General features: G+C 41.7%; 1 protein-coding gene across 1 annotated transcript in view; it reads right to left on the bottom strand.

The window, feature by feature from the left end:
* Positions 1-7354: 7354 nt before the first annotated feature.
* ttc9b (tetratricopeptide repeat domain 9B) overlaps positions 7355-21224 on the bottom strand; it is a 23854-nt gene continuing 9984 nt past the window's right edge. The window contains exons 2-3 of the mRNA XM_046074443.1: positions 8653-8835; positions 7355-7859 (exon numbers count right to left, since the gene is read on the bottom strand). Of these exons, the coding sequence (XP_045930399.1) occupies positions 7765-7859; positions 8653-8835 (278 nt within the window). The 3' untranslated portion in view covers positions 7355-7764. The remainder of the gene's footprint in view (positions 7860-8652; positions 8836-21224) is intronic.

Here is a 21224-nt window from a genome sequence, read left to right on the forward strand (position 1 = left end):
ATAAAAAAGAAAAGAAAGATGCTTCACTGTCAGTGCTATATACATTTTTTAAAAATCCATCCATTATATCCATGAGGTAATCCCACAGAACTTCATCAGATCATATAATATCTGAGCAATGATCGAAGAAGTACTCAGAGCCTTTACTTATTTAAAAGTAGCGATACACAAATGTAAAAATACTTACTTACAAGCAAAAGGAATGAATTTAAAATCCTACTTCAGTAAAAGTAAGGAAGTATTATCAACAAAATGTACTCAGAGTGTCAAAAGTACTCGTTCTGCAGTAGAATGGCCCCTTGACTGATTTATATAGGACATCATTAGATTAATTCTGATGAGTCAGTGTTTTAGCATGATACTGTTGTAGCTACTCGAGGTGAAGCTTGTAACCCTTCAATGGGTCACAAGATAGATTTGAGGGGTCGTGAGGTGATTGATGGAAGGAAAGAAGAAAAAACTCTTCTGCTACCCAAATTTATCTTAAAGAATTTCACTTTTCTGTAATGTTTAATGACAATATTTCCTTCATGAGCCTTGAACATTTATTTGAATTAAGCTATCTGAGAAATAAACAAATCATAGTCAGCTGAAACATGACAGGTCACAGGCCGAAAAGGTTGTAAACAACTGCTTAAGTCTTTAACAATGAGTTGTATTACATGGGTTTATTGTATGTTTTTCAATATAAAATCTTATTCTGCAAAGCAACTACAGCTGTCACATAAATGTAGTGAAGTACAAAGTACAGCACTTGAGTAAATGTACACTAATGGATGTCATGTTGTTGCTGTTTCAGGAACAGTTTGATTACCTGCATGTGCCAGCAGAGACAAAGGCGACTGCAGTAGCAGACAAAATCCTCTAGGTGTCATCACAGTTTGCTATGATGTCACATCATTTCTAAGTCTGCCGTTTTTCCTCATGTAATGAATTCCTATAGCCGCTCTCTGATACTGCAGTTACCATAAAAAGGCAGATGAAGGTTCACTCAAGTGTTCAACGCCATCAGCTGAGATTTTAGGATTCAATTTGAGATGTTAGGGCTAAAATAAATCTTCTAAATCCAAAACAAAATTAGATATTTTACACCGACATGACAACCTTTGGATGCAAATATGGATCCAGGCACATGCGGCGTCTACTTATGATACAAACACACACACAAATCCTCACACACACCACTCCACTGTTGTCTGCGAGTGTGACCGATCAAACACCTTTCCAGACGCCAGCCAGTTACCTAGCAACCCCTCTTCACTTCTATGGCGATGCTATTAAAAGCAACAACAAATGAAAAAGGGGAAAAAGGGGGATGATGGGCCTGAAAATGAAGTGAAGAGAGAGGGAGGTGTTAAAGAGCCAGCATACAGGATTCTGTTTGGTAGAAAGTGCTTTTATCTTCAACAGCAGGGGAGAATCTGTCACCTTCTCCGTCTTTCCCTTCATGGTTTCCCCAACAGTTTTCACCATATTTCCTGCGGTGTATCCTTTTTCCTTTGTTTCATTGTGTCATATTTTGAATAGGAGGAGATTCTGGTGGTGATAGTGATATAGATGATGAGGAGAGAAGAGAGACAGAAAGAGGAGAGGTATACAAAGTTATACAAATGTGTGTGTTTGTGTTCACTTTTGAAGCAAGCAACTCAACAGATTGCCTGCCAGTTGGCGTGTCCTCAGATCTGCACAAGCACTCTGTTTGTCTTTCTTTATCAGATCATTAAACCATGAAGGAAGTTGTATTGTAAAAGGATCTGTATAAAGTATTTTAAGGGCACAGTTACTTGAGCCAACATTGGAGAGAGCGACAAAGAAATTGAAGAAGAAAGTGCAGGATGTTTAAAGGGGAACTTTCAGACTTCAGACTCTGCTTTTACCAGGCAGGAAAGGAAAAACAAAAATTTCTTATTGGTTACATTATGGGACATGTGGGATGCAGTATATAAGCAGTAAATTTCTGGATATTTTAACCTCTGCTACTTCGATTTTGTATTTTATTTAGTATTTGTGACAGCACAGCTCGTCTTCTCTGGTTGGTTCTGCTGTTCTCATTTATTCCAGGAGGGTGGGGCTGAGAGCTTGTCACTGACATAGCTCACCTGAGCATTCCGGGCTCAGGTGAGCTATAACCAGACCTGCAAAACAAACAAGTAATGTTGAGCCATGTTGTGGCATGTACTTCCATAAAGTTCAGAGAGAGATGTCTGTTTAGAAGCATTATGGAGTTCGCTCAGTGTCATGAAATTGCAGATAAAAATTCTGGTCAAAACACTGGGTCCTAAATTTCCCATAATGCAACCAATAGCATCTTTTTGACCCTTCCCTACCTGGTAGGTAGAATTAACACACATCTTTCAAACTTCACTCCCCGAGGTTTTGAAGTAGTAAAAAGTGCAGTCTCCAAGCATGACCTGAGAAAGCCCTGATGACATCATCCATCCACCCAAATAAAACCACCAAGATCCATTTAGTGGGCCTAGCTGCTCTGGCGCTTTCGGTTGTATCACATAATGATCATTATAACTTTGAAAGACAACTTTAAAACCACTCAAAGTCCTTAAAGTGGTCAGAAAACTTTGAATGTCTGCAATTCCTTGACTCTGAGCAATTCCCATCTGCTGATAAAGATGATGTGAAATGACTGAAAGCTCCAGAGCAGCTACCATATGGACCTTGAGGTGAGATTGTTTTGTCAACAGCTGGTTTTAAGGTCAAGAACAAACCTTTAAGGCATCATGGATGAGTGCTCAGTGGAAAAAAAAAAGAACATTTGAACATCTACAGTTTCATGTCACCGAGAAACTTCTGTCTGCTGATGAAGATCATGTGAAAGCTCCAGAACAGCTGCTAAAGGGATCTTGTCAACTGCTGTTTCCTAAGGTCAAGAATGGACTTTAAAAATCACCACACCATGGAAGAAATTGTACAACTTCTTCTTCATGTGTAAAATTGGAGGAGCATTTCTTTAAAAGAGTTCTCACTAATTTAGCATTGCACTCCTATAATACTATCGAACTCACTATGGACAGTTAAAAAAGTATTAAAATCAATGCAGCAGAACCAGAGATATCGCCTTCCACGCATTTTTCTTCTTCGTCAAAACCTGGTGCCTACATTATCCACAATGCAACTCAAATCAATTCACTCGACAGCACAGATTTGGGTGTTATGGTAGTGGCAGCTAACATAACCTCGAACCGTTAGCCTCAAGCAGAGATGAGAAGCGGCTACAGAGGTCTAGTGAACTCTATTCTTTCTACCTCCAGACCCCAAGATTTTTTCATTGTCAGACTTGTAGTCCAGCCCCACCTGGTGCTTTTATCAGACCTTGTGCAGCTCCCTCTGGAGCCACAAAAGGCTTTATTTTTGTGATTTGTCACACATGCAGTAGTAGACCCGTGAACACACTTTGTTCTGACCACAAAACAACAGCAACAACAACATTCCTCTTTGTTTGAAACTTTATTCATAATCTTCATTTACCAATCAATAGTGCATTCCCGGGCTAGCAGTTAAGTAAAACCAGTGATGGAGGCCGGTGATGTTTGGATGTTGAATGGAAAAAGGCCTCTTGGAAGCCTGAAACGCAGTCATTGCCTTAACGTCCCCAGCTTGATGTCCTTTTTTCCCCCCTCTCTCCATCCACACAGAAACAGACAGGATGGAGATCTGTGGTTGTGAGGAGCAGCGCTGTGCTCTGGTACGAGTTCATCAGAGTTCTCCTCCACTCCTGTGTTACTGGTCGCTTTACTGTGCAGAAACAGATGAGTCGGGTGAAAGGTCATTTGGACGGGGGTGGGAGGGGGTCAAAGGGCATTGCACACAATCTGAGCCGATTCTGGATCCCCTGACGTAAGGGACATCAACAGAAGTACCAAGAAATACAGACACAGTCACAAAGCAGCTCTGTGGAGGAGCTGTGGTAAAATTCTCTTTTCCATCTCTTACTTTTCTTTCCCGTTGATAAAGTAATTTCCTTAAGTAAAGCTTTTCACAACCATAAACCTTTCCATTTTTGTTATTTTTTTGTACATTTGTATCATATAGTCACAAAAACAACTCTGACATTTGACAAACATTTACCTCAAATGACATCAAAGCAAAAAAGCAAAAAATCACACAGCCAGTAGTTTGACTTTTCCGTCTCTTTTTTGTTGTTGTTGTTGTGCTTTTTGTTGTTTGTTTTCAAAGCTACACTGATGTAGACATCAGGTGTCTCTATCTCTATTTGCACATACAGCAGTGTTGTCGGATTAATGCTCACAATAACAGCCTCGGAGTCAGCTCTGACATTATTAAAAGAACTGATCAGCCAGAAATTAACCTAATGTCTTATGTGCAGCTAGTTATCCCCAAGACGGTCGTAGTACACGTTGAGCTAGAAAGACTTAGCACAGCGAGACAAAAACAAGATGGCGGTGTGGTGCCATGGAGAGAGGACCACGGGAGGAGACCTATCCCCGAGGGACTCGTGGGTGAGTAGACTCAGCCCAGGCAGCCATGGAGACAGAGGCTGCAGGTGCCATTCCTCATTGTTGTTTTGTTGATTCATTTCCTCTGGGATACCAGGATAAAAAAGACTAAGGAAGCCTTCACCATCTTATGTCTTTGCTTCAACTCCAGAGCTGGGTGATGCTGTCTAATTTGACTCAGTGCTCCTAAGACTTTCACATTATTTTGGGTATGATAATCGCTGTATTAGTTTTAGTAATGAGAATTGCTCAGAAAAGTAGTGGCATCAAATTATTTCCTTCAGCAAGATCAGATAGTTTAAAGGAATAGCTCAACTTTTTGAGAAATAAATTAATTTGCTTTCTTGAGAGAGTTAGATAAGCAGAAACTTCGAGAAATAGTAAATAGTGTAGAATTGAAGTTTCTACAAGTCAGTTTTTGTACAGACAACACAAACAAGATATAACATGTTAATTAGTGAGCTTTGGAGATGCTGGTAGGTGGATTTCATTACCTTTGGACAGAGCCAGGCTAGCTGTTTCCCCCTGTTTTCAGTCTTTGTGCTAAGCTAACCGGCTGCAGCTTCATATTTCTTCAAAAAAGTTGTATCAGTGTTTTCATCTAACTCTCGGTAAGAAAGCAAAATAAGCACCCCTTCCAAAATGTTGAACTTTTCCTTTAAGAAACTGTTATCATGTTCCTGCAATACAGCCATCAAGACCAGGAAAACACGTAAGCTATGATATGACAGGTGCATGTAAAACATTTTATATTGTGGAAAAGTTCATTGTGAGCACCAGAAGCAGACTGAGAGATTAATGGCTCATGAAACCTTTGCAGGTGTTTTGGTCGGTTTCTGTATTATAAATTCTTTGTTTGAAAATGCGAGTTTTGATTTCCATGAGCTGTAAGTCATCTAGATTAAAACAAAAAAAGGCTTGAAATATTTATTTTCATGTGTAATGACTCTAGAATATATTGAAGTTTCACTTTTTGAATTAAATTACGGATGAAAATGATATTCACATTTTTTGAGATGCACCTGTGTCTTCAGCCATATGACGTATGATGATAAATCTTCCATCTCTAAACCTGTCTCTGAGTGATTTTGGAGTTGCTGCTGCTTTCTGGGGCTGATGATGGCCTACTTCTCCCTCCACTGGAGCCTCTCTGTATCATGCCGATCTCCTCAACGCATGGTGTCGTCTCTCCAGAGTCCCATTGACACACTTAGATCCCTATTCACCTCTTAGCAGTTCACTGGAAAATGGGGAGGGGAAATCTTATACAGCATCTTTCTTTGATTTCCACCCCTCTTTTGAATTTCTTAAGCAGTGAAATTACCTCTTCATCCCTCACCTTGGCCGAGGCCGAAGGTGACCCTATTTATTAAAGACCTCTTTTTCCAGATTTATGTGATACTTATTCTACTGCTGTGATCACAGTCTGTCACCACCGTCTGTGTTTATTTAAAGGGCAGAATAGATAAAAAAGAGGTATGAGCAAACAGTGTGGCAGCATGCCATGACAGAAAGCAGTAGAGTAGGATATAATCCCTATCCCATACATCTGAAAGAACTCTCTGGAGTCGCACGTTACATGCAGGAGTTGTGCTTGCACACAGGAAAGAGTTTCATGGCATCAGAGACTAGGGAATTTTAGGTCATGCTTTGACAAATCGTCAATCCAACCTTCTGCAGGGCAGGCAGATATAAGCCTGTGGTAAAGCTATCATAAAAGCAATATTTGCATTATCAATGATTCTGCTTCACAAGTCACAAGAGAAGCAGTGGCAAATTATTTATGTATCTTTTGACAGCTAGCCATGGAGCCACAAGCCATATCAGTAGTGTTGTCTAATGCTAATGCCGTATGTTATCTGTCTGTTTGGAACAATTCTTCAAACACAGATGTTTAATCTATCAATGTACAATAAACTGAAAGAGGAAGAAATCTCAAATGGCACACTCTTTTTGAAGTGCACTATTACTGACTGCTCCAAGGTGGCGGTTTGGGCTGCCAGGACAGCCGTGTGTGATTGTTTTTCCCTGCACTAACGCTGCCCAGAGTCTCCCTGGTGTGTTATCGATGTCTGGGAAGATTCAGCATTAGCGATAAAAGGTTGGAGCTACGTTTAGAAATTTTTAAAGTGTTCCTCGCTGTGAAACTTTAGAGTGGATCTCCATTGAGCCAACGGCGGTTGATAGAACTCCAATCCCATTGGCTATTTTCCGTTGTGACATCATTAACAGGGGAACAGAGTGGGTTGGAGGGAGGGAGGAAGGAAGGGAGGGGCTTCGACAGTCTTAACAACATCAACAACAACAACACATGACTCGGGAGGGGCTTTGGACAACAGATCCGCAATAGCACACCTGGGGACCGCTGGATAATTTTGCTGTCCACACAGATGCTATTAACAACCAATTAATTACTACTGCGTAGCCTATGATGAACACCGAAAGCAAATGAAAAACCCTAGTAACGGATTACAAACACTTGAATTAGCCCTTGAATTGAAAAAATAGTCCAGCAACTGAGATACATGGTATTCAGGAAAGAAAAGTGAGAACGGTAGATTAAGAGCAGAGGCAGGCCTTTTCTCTACTTGATTTCTCTTGCTAGTCTGTCCCATATCTGGGTAAGGGGTCTGAGTGAGCCCTGTTAGGGTAGGATGTACAATCAAATTGGGCCATGGTCTTGATATGTGTCACCAACACCCCTCATTATCCCCTGCTTATAGACACTGCCTCCACACATACACACACTGGTGTGTTCGAGCTTCCCAACCCCCAGTATTAGGAGTTTGAAATAAGACGGAGAGAGAAAAAGAGAGCAAGAGAGAAGAAACAAAATGCATTTTATGTTTTTAAAACATTTACTAAATTACTCAAATGTCCATTATTCATGTGTTTTGAAGCTCCTTTTCATTCCACCACATTGACTGTCATATGAATATAATACATCATTTTCTTTGTTTTTTTTGTTGTTTTTTTAATGTTTGCTCGACTGTCTGCGTCTAGGGAGAGGAACCACAGCACCTGAGGGAGTAAGGGGGAAGAAGAATAGGAAAAGGAGGTTGGGTTGCAGACAGTACTTGATATGTCTCCCCCGTTTTTATCCATCGTTGGCGGGTGATTGGATCCGTCTCTTCTGTCTGCGGGCTGTGCTGCTGTCACAAGTCGATAGAGAAGGAGGAGGAGGAGGAGGAGGAGGATGAGGAGGAGGAGGAGAAGGAGAGAGGGAGGGTCGATGTAGGGACTGCTTGTAGGGTCAAAGGTCGAGAGGTCAGGAGAGTGAAAAGGTCAAGGGTTAGCCCTGGGTCTCTTTGCCGCTCTCTCGTTCCCGCTGTCCGCTCTTGCTCATCTTCATTTCTGTCAGCTGGATGTACCGCAGCACGTTGGTGTCTGTGATGGAGAGAGGAAATGTGGCGGATGTGATGCAGAGAGTCACGTCTTTACTTCAATCCCATTTGTGAATGCAGTTAAGTGTATGCTTCTTTCATGTCAGAACGATAAATGCGCAGCGACAAACTCTCTTTTGTTTGTCTAAACATCCAAGCTTGTTGACTCTAGTACACGTGGCTCATCAGAGAACAGATGAGTGGTGCAGGTTGCTAGCTGTGTTGAGGCTACGAACTCTGCAACTTCGGTGCCAGTGGTACCTATGCCTAGCTATTCCACTGTTCAAGAAATGAAGCAATGTGCCAACCACTTCAGGGAAGAAGAAGAAGCCTCCTAGTAAGCAAATATTGATTTAAACAATTTGCGTTATTCCCAAAATCAGCTCCGCAAATGTTTTTTGAGGATGGGAAAGCATTCAACATGTTTAAATGTGAATTAATGTAAACATAACTGAGGCTTTTACAGGAGCACTAGACTATAGCCAGCAGTTTAGCAATACTGAGGTTATGAGTACCCCCAACTCACCACTCCCAGAAAAGTTTGTCCACAAACCAAAAACACAGTCTCTAAATTAAACTACAGTACTTACTTTACTTTTCATAATTTATTTGTTCTGTTAACCGTAGTAAAAGTAGTCAAATTTAAACATAATCAGTTCAAAAAACAATCTTGAATCACTAGATTTTAATAAAATTTTTGTAATCGTGTACAGTGAACTCCCCCATGTTGGTCAAACTCCTGTCTACAATGGCACCCAAAGAAAGAACATGTGCCATTGTTTCACAATTACTCTCACCTGTGGGTTCACGGTTCTTGGCGTCACGCAGGTAGCGTAGGGCACATTCGTAGTCACCCAGGTGATAGAAGGCGATGCCGGCTCGGTACATGGCCTTGAAGTGGTCTCTCTGGTGGCTCAGCACCTTCAGGCAGTACTCCTTCACTCTCTCATAGTTCACCAGCTCTGACTGCAACAGACACGCTGCAGGAAGGAAAGACGGGAGTGAACAAGTTAGTCGCTTGTAAGTTGAGAACGCTTAAAAAATGGATTGTCATAATGATTTTGTCCACGCAGACACATCGAGTCTCATTTTATGAAGTTTAAACGACAAGTACATCCCGCGAGTGTAAAACAAAGACGGGGATATTTTTGCTGACATCTCACTCTGTGCCTTTTAATAGAGCCTCAGTGAAATCTAGCCTCCACTGTGCTTCCTCAGGATGGCAGAGAGCTGACTATTAATAGCCAATACTAATATCTCACCATGTGGAGAAGACACAAAAAGTCGTGCATGCAGTTTGAGCCCTGCGGCGGGAGAGTAATGTCTCTACATGCTGCTGTTGAGCTTGACGTGCAAAAGAGAAGAATGGGAGATATTTACTTATTCTCCTGACTTAGCAGATGTGCTGTATATGCAGCGAGGGCAGCAGGAGAGAGACGAGAAAAGAAGGGCAGGAGAGGAGGATGCAGAGATCAAGTGAGCGACAGATACTGCAGAAGTCCTTTTGGGATGAGATGTGAGTGGTGAAGTACAGAACTGAGACCAAGAGATCTAAACCTGAAACAACTGGCACTTTACTAGTTGAAAAACACCACAAAGTGCAATTGTATTTCATTAGTCATCAATCCTATAGTGGTGTCATGCAGCAGTACTTCCCTGTAGTGATTCTCACCAGCTCTGAGATCAGCTAAGATCGAAATAACTTCATTAGTAAAGACACACACACAAACACACACACAGCTTTTAGTCCACCAAAGCTTTTAAATGCCTGCTGATGGCTCAGATATCTGATCACTCAAACACTATTCTTCTGGCGATTACAAGCACTTGAGGTTTTACTTCACTTCTCCCTTCATTTCTTTCTTTTTCCATCACTCCTTCCCTCTCTGCTAGTGTCTTAATTTATCTGATGATACAGTGAAAATAATTTTCCTTTATCCCTCGTTGTACCTCCGCTGCCTCATCTCCTCCAGTACGCCCATCCCACCCTTTCCGTCCCTGATCCGACTCCTGTTTCAACCCTCCCTCCATCCTCCCTCTTTCCTCTGAGGCTGCCCTTGACACACAGACAGCTCTGCGAATAACATGAGTCAGGCACTATTAGCTGGCAGGCAGGGTGAGTCGGGAGTGAGAGACAGAGAGGGGAGCATGGCTGCAGTAGGACGAGGAAGAGGAGGTTTGTAAGTGGTGAGGCCAGGTTTAAAGGAGAGGAGAAGAGGTGAGACCTGTGGGAGACTAGTTAATGGTCCTCTACCTGTCAAATCCCCCCCTGAGCCTCAGAGACACTGTAGATGGTCTGGCCTAGCACGTCAACAACGCAAGTGCAAAACACTAAATAATTCAACACAGACATCAGGGCCAATTCAATAACAATCAATATGTTTTGGTATTTAGTGGTTGAAGTTGCATATGTGTCTGGGAGATGGAGGCAGTGCAGTGTGTGTGCTGTATTGTATGTGTGTGTGTGTTGGGTGCTAAGTCACTGCCTCAAGCCTCACAGCTTTAGACATGAACTTTGCTCTATCAAATGCAATTAACATGGGGGTGCTGGGGGGGGGGGGCGGTGCTCATGTTTTGAGAAACATGGTTATGTTAGCTGGTCTAGAAACCGGGATAATGCAGTATGTAAACACCTGATCCGGGTAAATGCAGTAGAGTTCAGACTAAAAAACCTGCCAAATTGTGCTCATAATCAGTTGTTGAGGTAACTCAGCCAGTAAGGAAACCTGAAAACTGATCATGTAAACAGGAATATAAAAAAACATGTTCCATGTTCTCATGTTCCATGCAAATGCCATATCCTGATTCTGAGCAGAACAGGATACTAATGTGCATGTAAACATGCTGAGCCATCATTAATATCAATATTTACACCAGTGCTTTTCCTGCTGTAACACTTCAAAATGTCTTCAGTGGAAAAACGCCTATTACCAAAGGACATGGTTACACAGTGGCATCAAATTCTCCACAATGCCAACATTTAGGCTAATTGACCCCGGTGAGCTGTATTTATCTTTTGTGAACTGGTGCACTAAATAACACATCTTCTCTGCACATGCTCTCCAAAAATGTCTGAAAAATGTCAGCCTGTGTAGAGTATTGTTTTTGGCTGTTTCCTCCTGTCAAGCACTTTAAATTGCCTTTCTTGAACATTTTTATCAGATGGATGTGCACACACGCATACAATCACACACATTCTCTCTCTCTAATAGTAAGAAGAACAAAAAGAAAGCTTGACAATCCTCTTATATTTTACCTCATGACTCAGAGCCAAGGGCAGAACAGCAAGGTCGAAGCGGTTTTCCCGCCGTCAGTGATCATAGGTCTGCTCAGCCCGGTACAGTGGGAATCACCTCAGATGCTCTCTACCTCTCCTGCACACCCATCTACAGACTCCAGTCCTCTATTTGTTTTTACAACCGTCCAGCTCTGACATGACTGCATCCCTCCACACACCCATCCATCATTGCCCTGCAGCAGTGGATGGGAGCGGAGCTTTCAGAGGATTCAGTTACAGTCCATAATGGCCTAATGGCTGACGCAGTTAGGAGAGTTCACTGGCACTCACACACACACACACACACACACACACACACACACACACACACACACACACACACATACCCCTACAGTGCACACAGCACATACAGTGACATGGGCAGAGGAAGGGCTGAACTTTATGCAAAAAATTTGATCATTTTGACAGATATTGCAATATGAGTCACAATTAAAGTGGAAATGGTAATGATTGCATTTAATTTTCACAGAAAAAATGATGATGATATGATTTGTATTGGGTTCTGTACCAAACAAGCATGTTCCCTTACATCTGGAGATCTCCTCTCTGTAGAACCACAATAGTTCATTAAAAAAAAAAAATGGTATGTTGTACCACAGTTTACCTTCCTGTGATCTGGATATTGCACTTGGTCATTTTGCGATTTTGATGATATTTCGATTAATTTTTCAAACACACACACCTACACAGTAACGGAGGTGACTGCAAACAAACATAACAAACAAGTGGGGCGTAAACAAGGGTTGGATATAACTTGACGACACAACCATGCACACAGACAAACAATGAATTACACACGGATTACTTGAAATGAACCGGAATAATCATTAAAAGGATACGTGACGTGTGCAAATCGCACACACACACAAAAGCAGCGTGCACAAGTGATGACTGGCCGGCCACACCCTACTGGCCCATTAGGCAGATGGATGGCATGCCAGAGGAAATGTAGAGTGTGGTGAGATGCATTAAGGGTGTGATAATGACGGGATCATCGGAGCAGGCTGGGAAGGGCCACCCGAAAGACAGATAGAACCAGCAGAACAACATCACTGGAGCCATTGTGTCCCAGTCACTAAGAGACAGGGACAGGTGAGGGTTTCTGTTTGTGTCCTGTATTAGCGTTAAAAATGATGAATGCTGATGCGGGCAAATGTTCAATACTGGTTCTGCTGGATTTAAGTGCGGCCGTTGACACCATTGATCATGGCATCCTGTTAAACAGACTGAGGCACTGGGTGGGGGTATCTGGTACTGCACTGAAGTGGTTTGCCTCATACTTATCCAATAGGAAGTTTTGTGTCTCTATAAATCTTCTTTCTCTACCACCAACTACAGTGTCCCTCAGGGGTCAATCCTTGGACCTATTTTGTTTTCTATATATATGCTCCCTCTGGGTGATATCATACACAGGCATGGTATCTCCTTCCATTGTTATGTGGATGATACACAGTTATACCTACCTGTACAGCCCACCGACCTTAGTATGCGTATGTATGTATGTATGAGTTCATTACAGGACTGCCTTACCGACATAAAACATTGGATGTCAAATAATTTCCTACAACTTAACTCCAATAAAACAGAAATCCTGGTTATAGGTCCCCAACATCTCTGCAATCAAATTCTGCTCTCTTCTGGCTACCTGCTACAACACGTGAAGCCTGTTGCAAGAAATCTTAGCGTGCTATTCGATAGTAAGTTATGCTTTGAGCATCATGTTTCTAAATTGGTCCAGTCCAGCTTTTACCACCTTAGAAATATTGCAAAAATAAGGCCTATTTTAAATGTTACAGATGCAGAAACTGTTATACATGCTTTTATCTCCTCACGCATTGATTATTGCAACAGCCTCTTCACTTGCCTTAATCAGAAAACCCTAAATAGATTACAGACCGTACAGAACTCAGCTGCTCGGCTCCTAACTAGGACAAGAAAATATGATCATATCACCCCTGTTTTAGCATCATTGCACTTGCTCCCTGTTTGTTTTAGGATTGATTTTGATATTTTACTCATTACTTTTAAGGCTATTTATGGCCACTCGTTTTACTATTCCTGCCCTACCGTTCTTATCACTTTGTTTGCTTGTCTTATCTTCATTACCTCCTACTGAACATATTTGTTATACTTTATTGTGATCCTTGTTCTTATATTCTGTATTTTATCCCCCTGTATCTTTTACCCACGTGGTTATTTGTTTTCGTATTTTATGTGTGATTTGTTGTGAAGCACTTTGTACTTTGTTTGATAAGTGCTATATAAATAAAGCTTATTATTATTATTATTATTATTATTATTATAAAAATAGATTGATTCAGCAGTGCTTCCATACTTGGAGTTCAGGACCCTGTCAATTAAATGCAAGATAAACCAAAGAGGGTTGAAATGATTTAACAAGAGAGAAAGACAGAAACACATGTTGTTTTCCTCTAATTTTTTCTTTTTTTCCTATAAATTACACTTTGTGGTTGAACTGGTCACAAGCAGTTAACTAGACGAAGGTCCATTTTAGTTATGATTTGCATCCAGTGCCGATGTCCAGTGCCAACACGGGAAGTGGTGAAATGGATTGTGAGTATGAGGTGGTCAGTGTTTTTGTTGCCTAATCGTAACTATGTTTGATTTGCTGTAAAATCGTTTCCTCGCATTAACCATACAGTAGTTGGAGATATTGTAGAAAGTGTTGGCCTTTGATATCATTCAGGGTTTTGCATAATTGTCCGATATTGACATTCTTGCACCCAGCGAACTGGTGGACATGCAACTGGTGACAAGTGGTCGCAAGGACACATTGCTTTATTTTAAGGGGTCAGCAGCAACGATTAGCTGTAATTACTGCAGGATTAGCTGATTAATCAATAAAAATTAGACCTTCTCTGGTTCAAGCTTCTCAAATGTGATGATTTTCTGTTTTTCTTTGTCGTATATGATCGTAAACTGAATATCTTTAGGTTTTGAACTTAAATAAGTAATTTGCCACCTTGGGCTCTGAGAAATTATAATGACCTTTTTTTTTTTGACAAATCGATTGAGCAAATAATTGAGAAAATAATTAGTTGTAGAACAAGTAAAAAGCCAAAACAGCTGTGATTAGGGACACACTCCATAACATCCACGCTGCTCAAGTGTTATAAACTGTAAATGTAGCCATTTACCATATCAGCAACATCTTGAGACCATGTGAGCGCCAGGGCTGATTAGCTGACCCTGAACTTTGACCTCAGTCTGACAGGCAATTCCTCTTCTCTCTTCCACAGAATACATGATATGACTTGCTGATTTTTGGTTTGATTAAAAATACAGTGTTCCCACTGTTTTGTCTGAGTACATGTTACATGATGAGGGAGGAGGAATAATGAGATGTGACTGTGTCAAGGAAATTAGTGGCGCAGACGAGATAGATTTGTCTTAATAAGGGATGTGATGTGAGGACAGGGACATAGGAATGAGCTGAGGCTGGGACACTGGCTTTGTGTGTGCCCATTTAGTGTCAGTGTCACCATGAGTTTAGGTATCTCTTTCTCTTACTGAGGAACCTGTGTGTCACTGCCAGATTGAAGAGGAGCAGGAGAGGACAAAACACAGGAAACTGGAAATTAAATGGATGAGAAAAATGTATTTTAAAATGCAATTTGAATTTTGAAAAAACCCAACAGGTGCAAAACAGCTGTCATGTGTGCATGTGTGAATGTGTGCCTGTGTTTCCGTTGCATGAATGTCGAATAAGAGGTTCGGTGAGTGGGAGTGGTTAACACATGCTCAGGAACCCCACTGGTTTGCCTGAAGCATCGTGTTTGAAAAAAAAAAACACAGCCTGCACAGAGACTCGCTTTCATTTAGCTGACAGAGCGCCAAAGCCTGGGAGGAATAACAGAGAAAGAGAGAGAGAGAAGGCAGGAAGCTGAAATAAGACATGAGAGACAGGGAACAAGGGAGGACAGAGATATAGACACAGACAGCACTGACAAAACAAAATCCAGACATAGCCGAGGGAAAATAATGACAGAAATCTCTGTATGAAAGGTACAGAGGACAAGAGGAGAGAGATAAACCAAGAAGCAGCCCTAATTTTTTTTGTTCAACTGTCTATAACTTTTCTCCTCCTTATGCTGTCTCACTCTCTTTCTCCACATGACCTCGTCTCCCCCTCTCTTTTCTCTGCTTTCCTGTCCCTCTTCATCACACCAGGCACGACACCACCGATCGGGCTAATTTAAACCCACTCGTGGCCCCCGGTGATTAGTCTGCTGTCCATCACCTTGTAATTAGTTCTGTGGGAAGATAATGGCAGATGGAGAGACCCATCACTCTCACTGACGCTCTCGCACAGACACAGAGTCCTCATTTCCTCACACATCCCTACACAACAGCATCCATCTTTGACCCTCGTCCTTCGCTCCTCCAACCCCCCACCCCCCACCCCCGTTTCTTCCCGGCTATGTGTTGCCGTTCACCTCTGAGCAAAGACCGCACTGCCCTCCTCCTCACCTTTCACTGTATCTCCTTTACAGATGCCACAGTCCGGCAAAAGATTTATTTACAGAGACAAACGAACCGTGCACAGTCATCATCATGAAATTGCCTCACACACACACACACACATACATTCTCCGAGCAAAATCCGATCCAACGTGATGTCATGGCTCTCGGACAGCGTAGCCGGTCTCTCCAGGCCCGCTAAGAATAGCTCCACCCAAAGCCTTTTGCGAATGCCTTTCTCTGTTATTGAGAGGGACAGCGCTACGGCTTCTAGCTCGCTTTATCACAGGAGCTTGTCTGCACTGACATGACACAGCATTTACCCCACCTTCACCAGCCGTCACCTGCATTGTCATCTTTCTTTTCAGCTCCTTTCTTGTTCCTTGAGATACACTTTCCTTTCTCCCCTTGCACTTTCTTGCTGCTTTTCATCTTGAACCCCTCATTTTATAGCTACTGTGGGGATCTTTTTACCCAGTGCTGTTTAGAGGAAGCTGTCACTCCAATAATGATGAGCTGTAGTATCTCTTATACATCACTCAAAATGTGACTTAGAATATAAAATAAGCTCTTTTCCTTAGAGGAAAGCATAATGACTGCTGTGATTTATCAATACACAGATTTGATTCAGATTTGATTTGATTTCATCTTGTCATCAAGTAACATTTCACTTAAAACAAGTGATGCAGATGATCTCTTTGATTCACTGTAGCTGAAGACTAATGCAGCTCCATATAGTGTCAAAAAACCCCAGATAATTACTCACTCTGGTTGCTCTTGTTTGGCTGTGTGCATCTCAGAGGCCTCCACGGGCCCCTCTGGTGTAGTCGGAAATGTAGAGTGCTGGGACCAGCCTTACAAATGAGTGACTGACTATTTTCAGTGAGCATGATTATTGTGAGGAGTACAGATTGAGAGCGTATAGAGTCGTGTCATGGGCCTTCCTCATGTGTCTTGTGTAACTTAACTTCCTGTCTTTGTGTGATTGTCAGCCCCACCCTGATTTATTTCAACTGTGCCACATTATCCTTCCTCTCCTAGTTTGTGTGTTCCCTTGTCTCAGGGCCAGTTTGTCTTCGTCCCTGTGTCAAAACTTCCTGCCATTCCTACTGTTTTATTTCTGTTTTTTTTGGATATTTATTTCCCTGGACCTCGCCTGTCTTTTCAATTTTGCATTGCATTTTTATCCCTCTTTGGACTGCCTTCCCTGGTTTTGATTTCTGCTTGCCTCACCGTCCTGTAAGCCTTTTTGTATTTTGACTTTGTCATTAAATCATTGAACTGCACCTGCTCTGCCTCAGGTGTCTGCATCCAATACCTTGTGTTCCTGCTACGACGCTTGTGACAAAAGGTTTACAACTGCGCATATGGGTGCATTTTAGGGGACAGGTAAGTGAAGACAATCTTTTTGGGACAGGAAATCTCCATCACACTGCTGTAAGTGTAGTGGGTTAAAGGAAATTTGGGAAATGTGTTTATTTGCTTTCTTGCCAGACGATCAATACCACTCATATATATCTGCCAGCAGCGGCAGCTTATTTTATGCCATGTTCATTTCAATCAGACAAAATTCACGGACAACTGAGTGAGAAAAAATGTTTCGCGTTCAGCTCCGTTCCAGTTCAGAGTGGGAGACGATACAAAGCCACCATTAACCCTACTACAATAGATTCAATTAATTTAAAAGAAGAAATACACTGTTGTTTCACTTGTCAACTAACCTCTCCAAATACTTAACACAGCAATGTACCTTATTTAGACTATAAGGTTAGATCCATTTTGGAATAATGTGTAAACGCTCCCAACCTGCTAGCTAGCCTTGTTCCATCCAAAGGTAACAAAATCGGCCTACTCACAAATGCTCACAAACACGTTTTATCTCTTTTGTTTAATAAATACAACCAAACATACAACCAAAGTGTAAAAATAGCAATTTGTGGTTTAGTAAGTTACAGTTGGACAGTGTTTCCAGTCAGTCTTTATGCTTAGCTGAGCTAACTGGCTGCTAGCTGTAGCTTCAAATTAGCGGACAGACATGAGAGCGGTATAGATCTTCTCATCTAATTCTCGGCAAGAAAGCAATTAAGTACAGTATATATCCCAATAAAGTGTCAGAATATGTATTTAAAAACACAATCTGCCTTATATTTATCCTTTTATTTGTAATGTTAACTTCACAGCATGTATCTTGCCCTCCCTCCAAAAACCCCTGGCATGTTGATTCCCTCGTAACATTGATACCGGCTGTCATGTCTGGAAACTGCTGGTACATCAAACATATTTGCATGGATTACCCACAGTGCAACATTGATCCAGGGAGTGAAGGGAAATAAAGTAGACAAATTATTCTATTAGATCTCACGGAGAGCAAGAGGGAGACTTTTCAAAACTACATCAACTAAACCCCATTAAAACCCCCTTACTGTTTACTGTTAGTTGTGAGGTCCATTAGGAGGACTGATTTTTAATTTCAATCATACAGTATGCTGAGTGTTTCCAGTGACATGGCTGGGAGATTACCCCCTTACTTCAGTTTACCACATTCTTATCCTAAAAGCCCGAACCATGTTTCACAAAGGTCCTCGCTCTACCTTATTCTATCAATGTGCACCCTCTACATTGTTCCGCTCTCCTAAAATAGTCGCTGACTCAGGATTAATGCTCATCTCCTTAAATATTTATACAATGAGGAAGCTATCTTCTCTATGACTTCACCACAGATGAAATCATTTAATGCTCTTTGTTGCACATTGCAGTTTCTTACTGTCCTGTAAGCCCATGGTCCTCAGGGTGGGTATTTGTGGGGTTTCATGTAGTTATGATTTTATTTAACTCATTACAAGTGTCCAAGGGCCAAAGGAGGATCCAGGACTTTCTATATTACTTTTTCTCTTATGAGTAAAAACAGACATTCAAATAGTGGATAAGTGCATTTTAATACAGCATAAAAGAGACTTTTATTGAGGTTATATCTGTAGTTGAACTCCCTCACAGAGACATAATTTAGTTGTGGCCCTTAGCTGAGCCATTATTTGATTGGTGATGTCATCTGAAGACACTCAACAGACTCTTGCCTTTAGCTCAGCAGATCTTTGGCTACGGTCTCCTGCTGCTGTCAAACACATTACTTCTATCAACTCGGACCACTCACTCTCAAGTCAAACATTGTGAAGTAAAATGGAGGCTGTGTTCGCTAATATTCATCCACTTCCTGTGTTTTTTCAGGTTTGTTTACATAATCTATGTACAGTAGCTGTGATAAACATGCTTTGTGCATTATACTGGTTATAAAATAGATGAGGGAAATCTTTGGAAAGGTCAAGGGAGAAAACTGCCAAATGGTTTGGCTCAGAATCTCCCGGAGTCAGCCGTAATCTCCGAGGTAGTAAAGCTTTCCCACTAAGCACCTGAAGTAAGTGAATGGCTAAAGCATTCATAATTTCCAAAACTGATACAGCCACGTGTTGGCAGCCTGTTGTGTTTAGAAAGCAGTCACAGCTGCAAAAACACACTATATGGAGACTCTGGATCAGAGCTTGCAGCCAACAATCTGTATCATCCAAGACTAAGCAGCCAAAAACGTCAATGAAACAGCACATAGCCCTTACAACATCTCAATAACTTTAAACCTGAATATTAATTTATTTTTGCCACTTGGGGGCAAAGGAGACAAACTAATGTAAAAGCTGCGGCTGTAAAGCTTCACTGTTTGTCATCATGCCTCTTTGCCACAATGAGCCTGAAGCTCCTTGTGGAGCCAGGACGTGTGCACATATTTTTTTTGATTGACACTGCATTTGAGACTCCTCATGGATCTGATTGGAGGTTTTCATTCAGACGCAGTGGATTCTTGTAAAGGGCAAAGGAGACAAACTAATGTAAAAGCTGCGGCTGATGTTTTTTCACAGGTTATCTGTCGCATGTACTACTCTCAGGATAATGTGACAGTTTCAGCAAATAGTTATCTACTGAACCTTTAAAGCTCCTTAGAGGTGAGTGGATGATAATTATCTTTGGGTCCATCACTACAAGCAACCCCTTTCACATATTTGATCCATTGTTAATATAAAATTATTAATTAATTGTTATTATTAAATTATAGCATCTTTAAATTTTACATTTGAAATCAAATTAAATTTTGCTTTAATTAAAAATTTTAATCCTGCACTGGTGTAAATCAAATTTGTTAAATCTGAGGATCTCCGTCAGTGCTGGATCAGCAAAACAGGTTCAATACAACCTTTACATTTCACTGCCATCACAAACAGAGTGTAACAAGGACGAGTTTTCAATGACAACCCCCGGCACTGCACGTAATAAAGCATATAGTGTCAGACTGGAGCAGACTGTGTAGTATCTGTTAGCGCAGATAGCGAGTGACATGGCTTTTTATCAGCATGGATAAATATAAACAGCCAATTGGTTTACTCTGCACTGTCCACTGGAGCACAGGGTGTTAGATATGCGCAAATAGCTTCAGCAAATTCTTATTACTGATGGCTTACAGAGGATGAATATTCTGCATTTCTCAATCTTCTTCTTGCACTTGCTCTCTCTCTCCCTCCCTCTCTCTCTGATGGTGTCAGAAAAGGGCATCTGTTTCAGTTTCTTCTCAGCTGATGCCATGACTTTCAACTATGGACTAAAAAAAACTATGACAGACACTTTTACACAGACAATTTATTCATTACTTCACACAACTGTCAGTCCATATCGAATAAAATTATTCCAAAAAACTAAATCACACACATACCACAAACATACACAAAGACATGGTCACAACAAAAACATTATAATAAATCCCTGAGGTATCAGCACAATGTGATAAATGTAATGATACAAAAGGTACTTTAATGCAAATCTTGATTTCCCATTCCAAGCTGGTTAACTGAGGACATTTTTCAATTTTTATTTTTAACAGTACGCACGCATTACCACATTAAATGTGCGCTAAAGTCAGTACATTGCTTATAGCCTTGTTACAGAAAAGAAACGTCTCGGGTTACGTATGTAACCCTGGTTCCCCGAGAAGGGGAACGAGAGACTGCGTCGGTTACGACACTATGGGAACGCCTCTAGGCGAAGCAGGTCTGAACGTGAATGAAATCACTCCAATCCTATTGACTTGTTGCTAGAACGGTAAGATGTGACGGAATAACCGGAGGAGTATAAAGCACACCTGTACACACTCATCATTAGCTTAAACTATGAAGCAGGCGCTTCAGGCGGGGGGGGGAGGTGCGGCGGGCCGACGCAGTCTCTCGTTCCCCTTCTCGGGGAACCAGGGTTACATACGTAACCCGAGACGTTCCCCTTCGAGGGAACTCGAACTGCGTCGGTTACGACACTATGGGAACGAGATACCCACTAAACCGTGCCGAAAACCCCGCCTGCCCCTGTGTGCAATAAAGTGGCACGACTAAGAGGAGAGCGCACGAGTGCCAGGTGCCGAAGGAAGGTCAAGACTGTAAAACCGAATGAATGTGTGCGGAGTGGCCCAGCCAGCCGCTAAACAACATCCTGCAAAGAGGCCCCGGAAAGGAGGGCTCGAGAGGCCGCCATGCCTCTGGTAGAATGAGCCCTCACAGC

The sequence above is a fragment of the Micropterus dolomieu genome, linkage group LG17 (genome assembly GCF_021292245.1).
Source record: "Micropterus dolomieu isolate WLL.071019.BEF.003 ecotype Adirondacks linkage group LG17, ASM2129224v1, whole genome shotgun sequence".
Taxonomy (NCBI): domain Eukaryota; kingdom Metazoa; phylum Chordata; class Actinopteri; order Centrarchiformes; family Centrarchidae; genus Micropterus; species Micropterus dolomieu.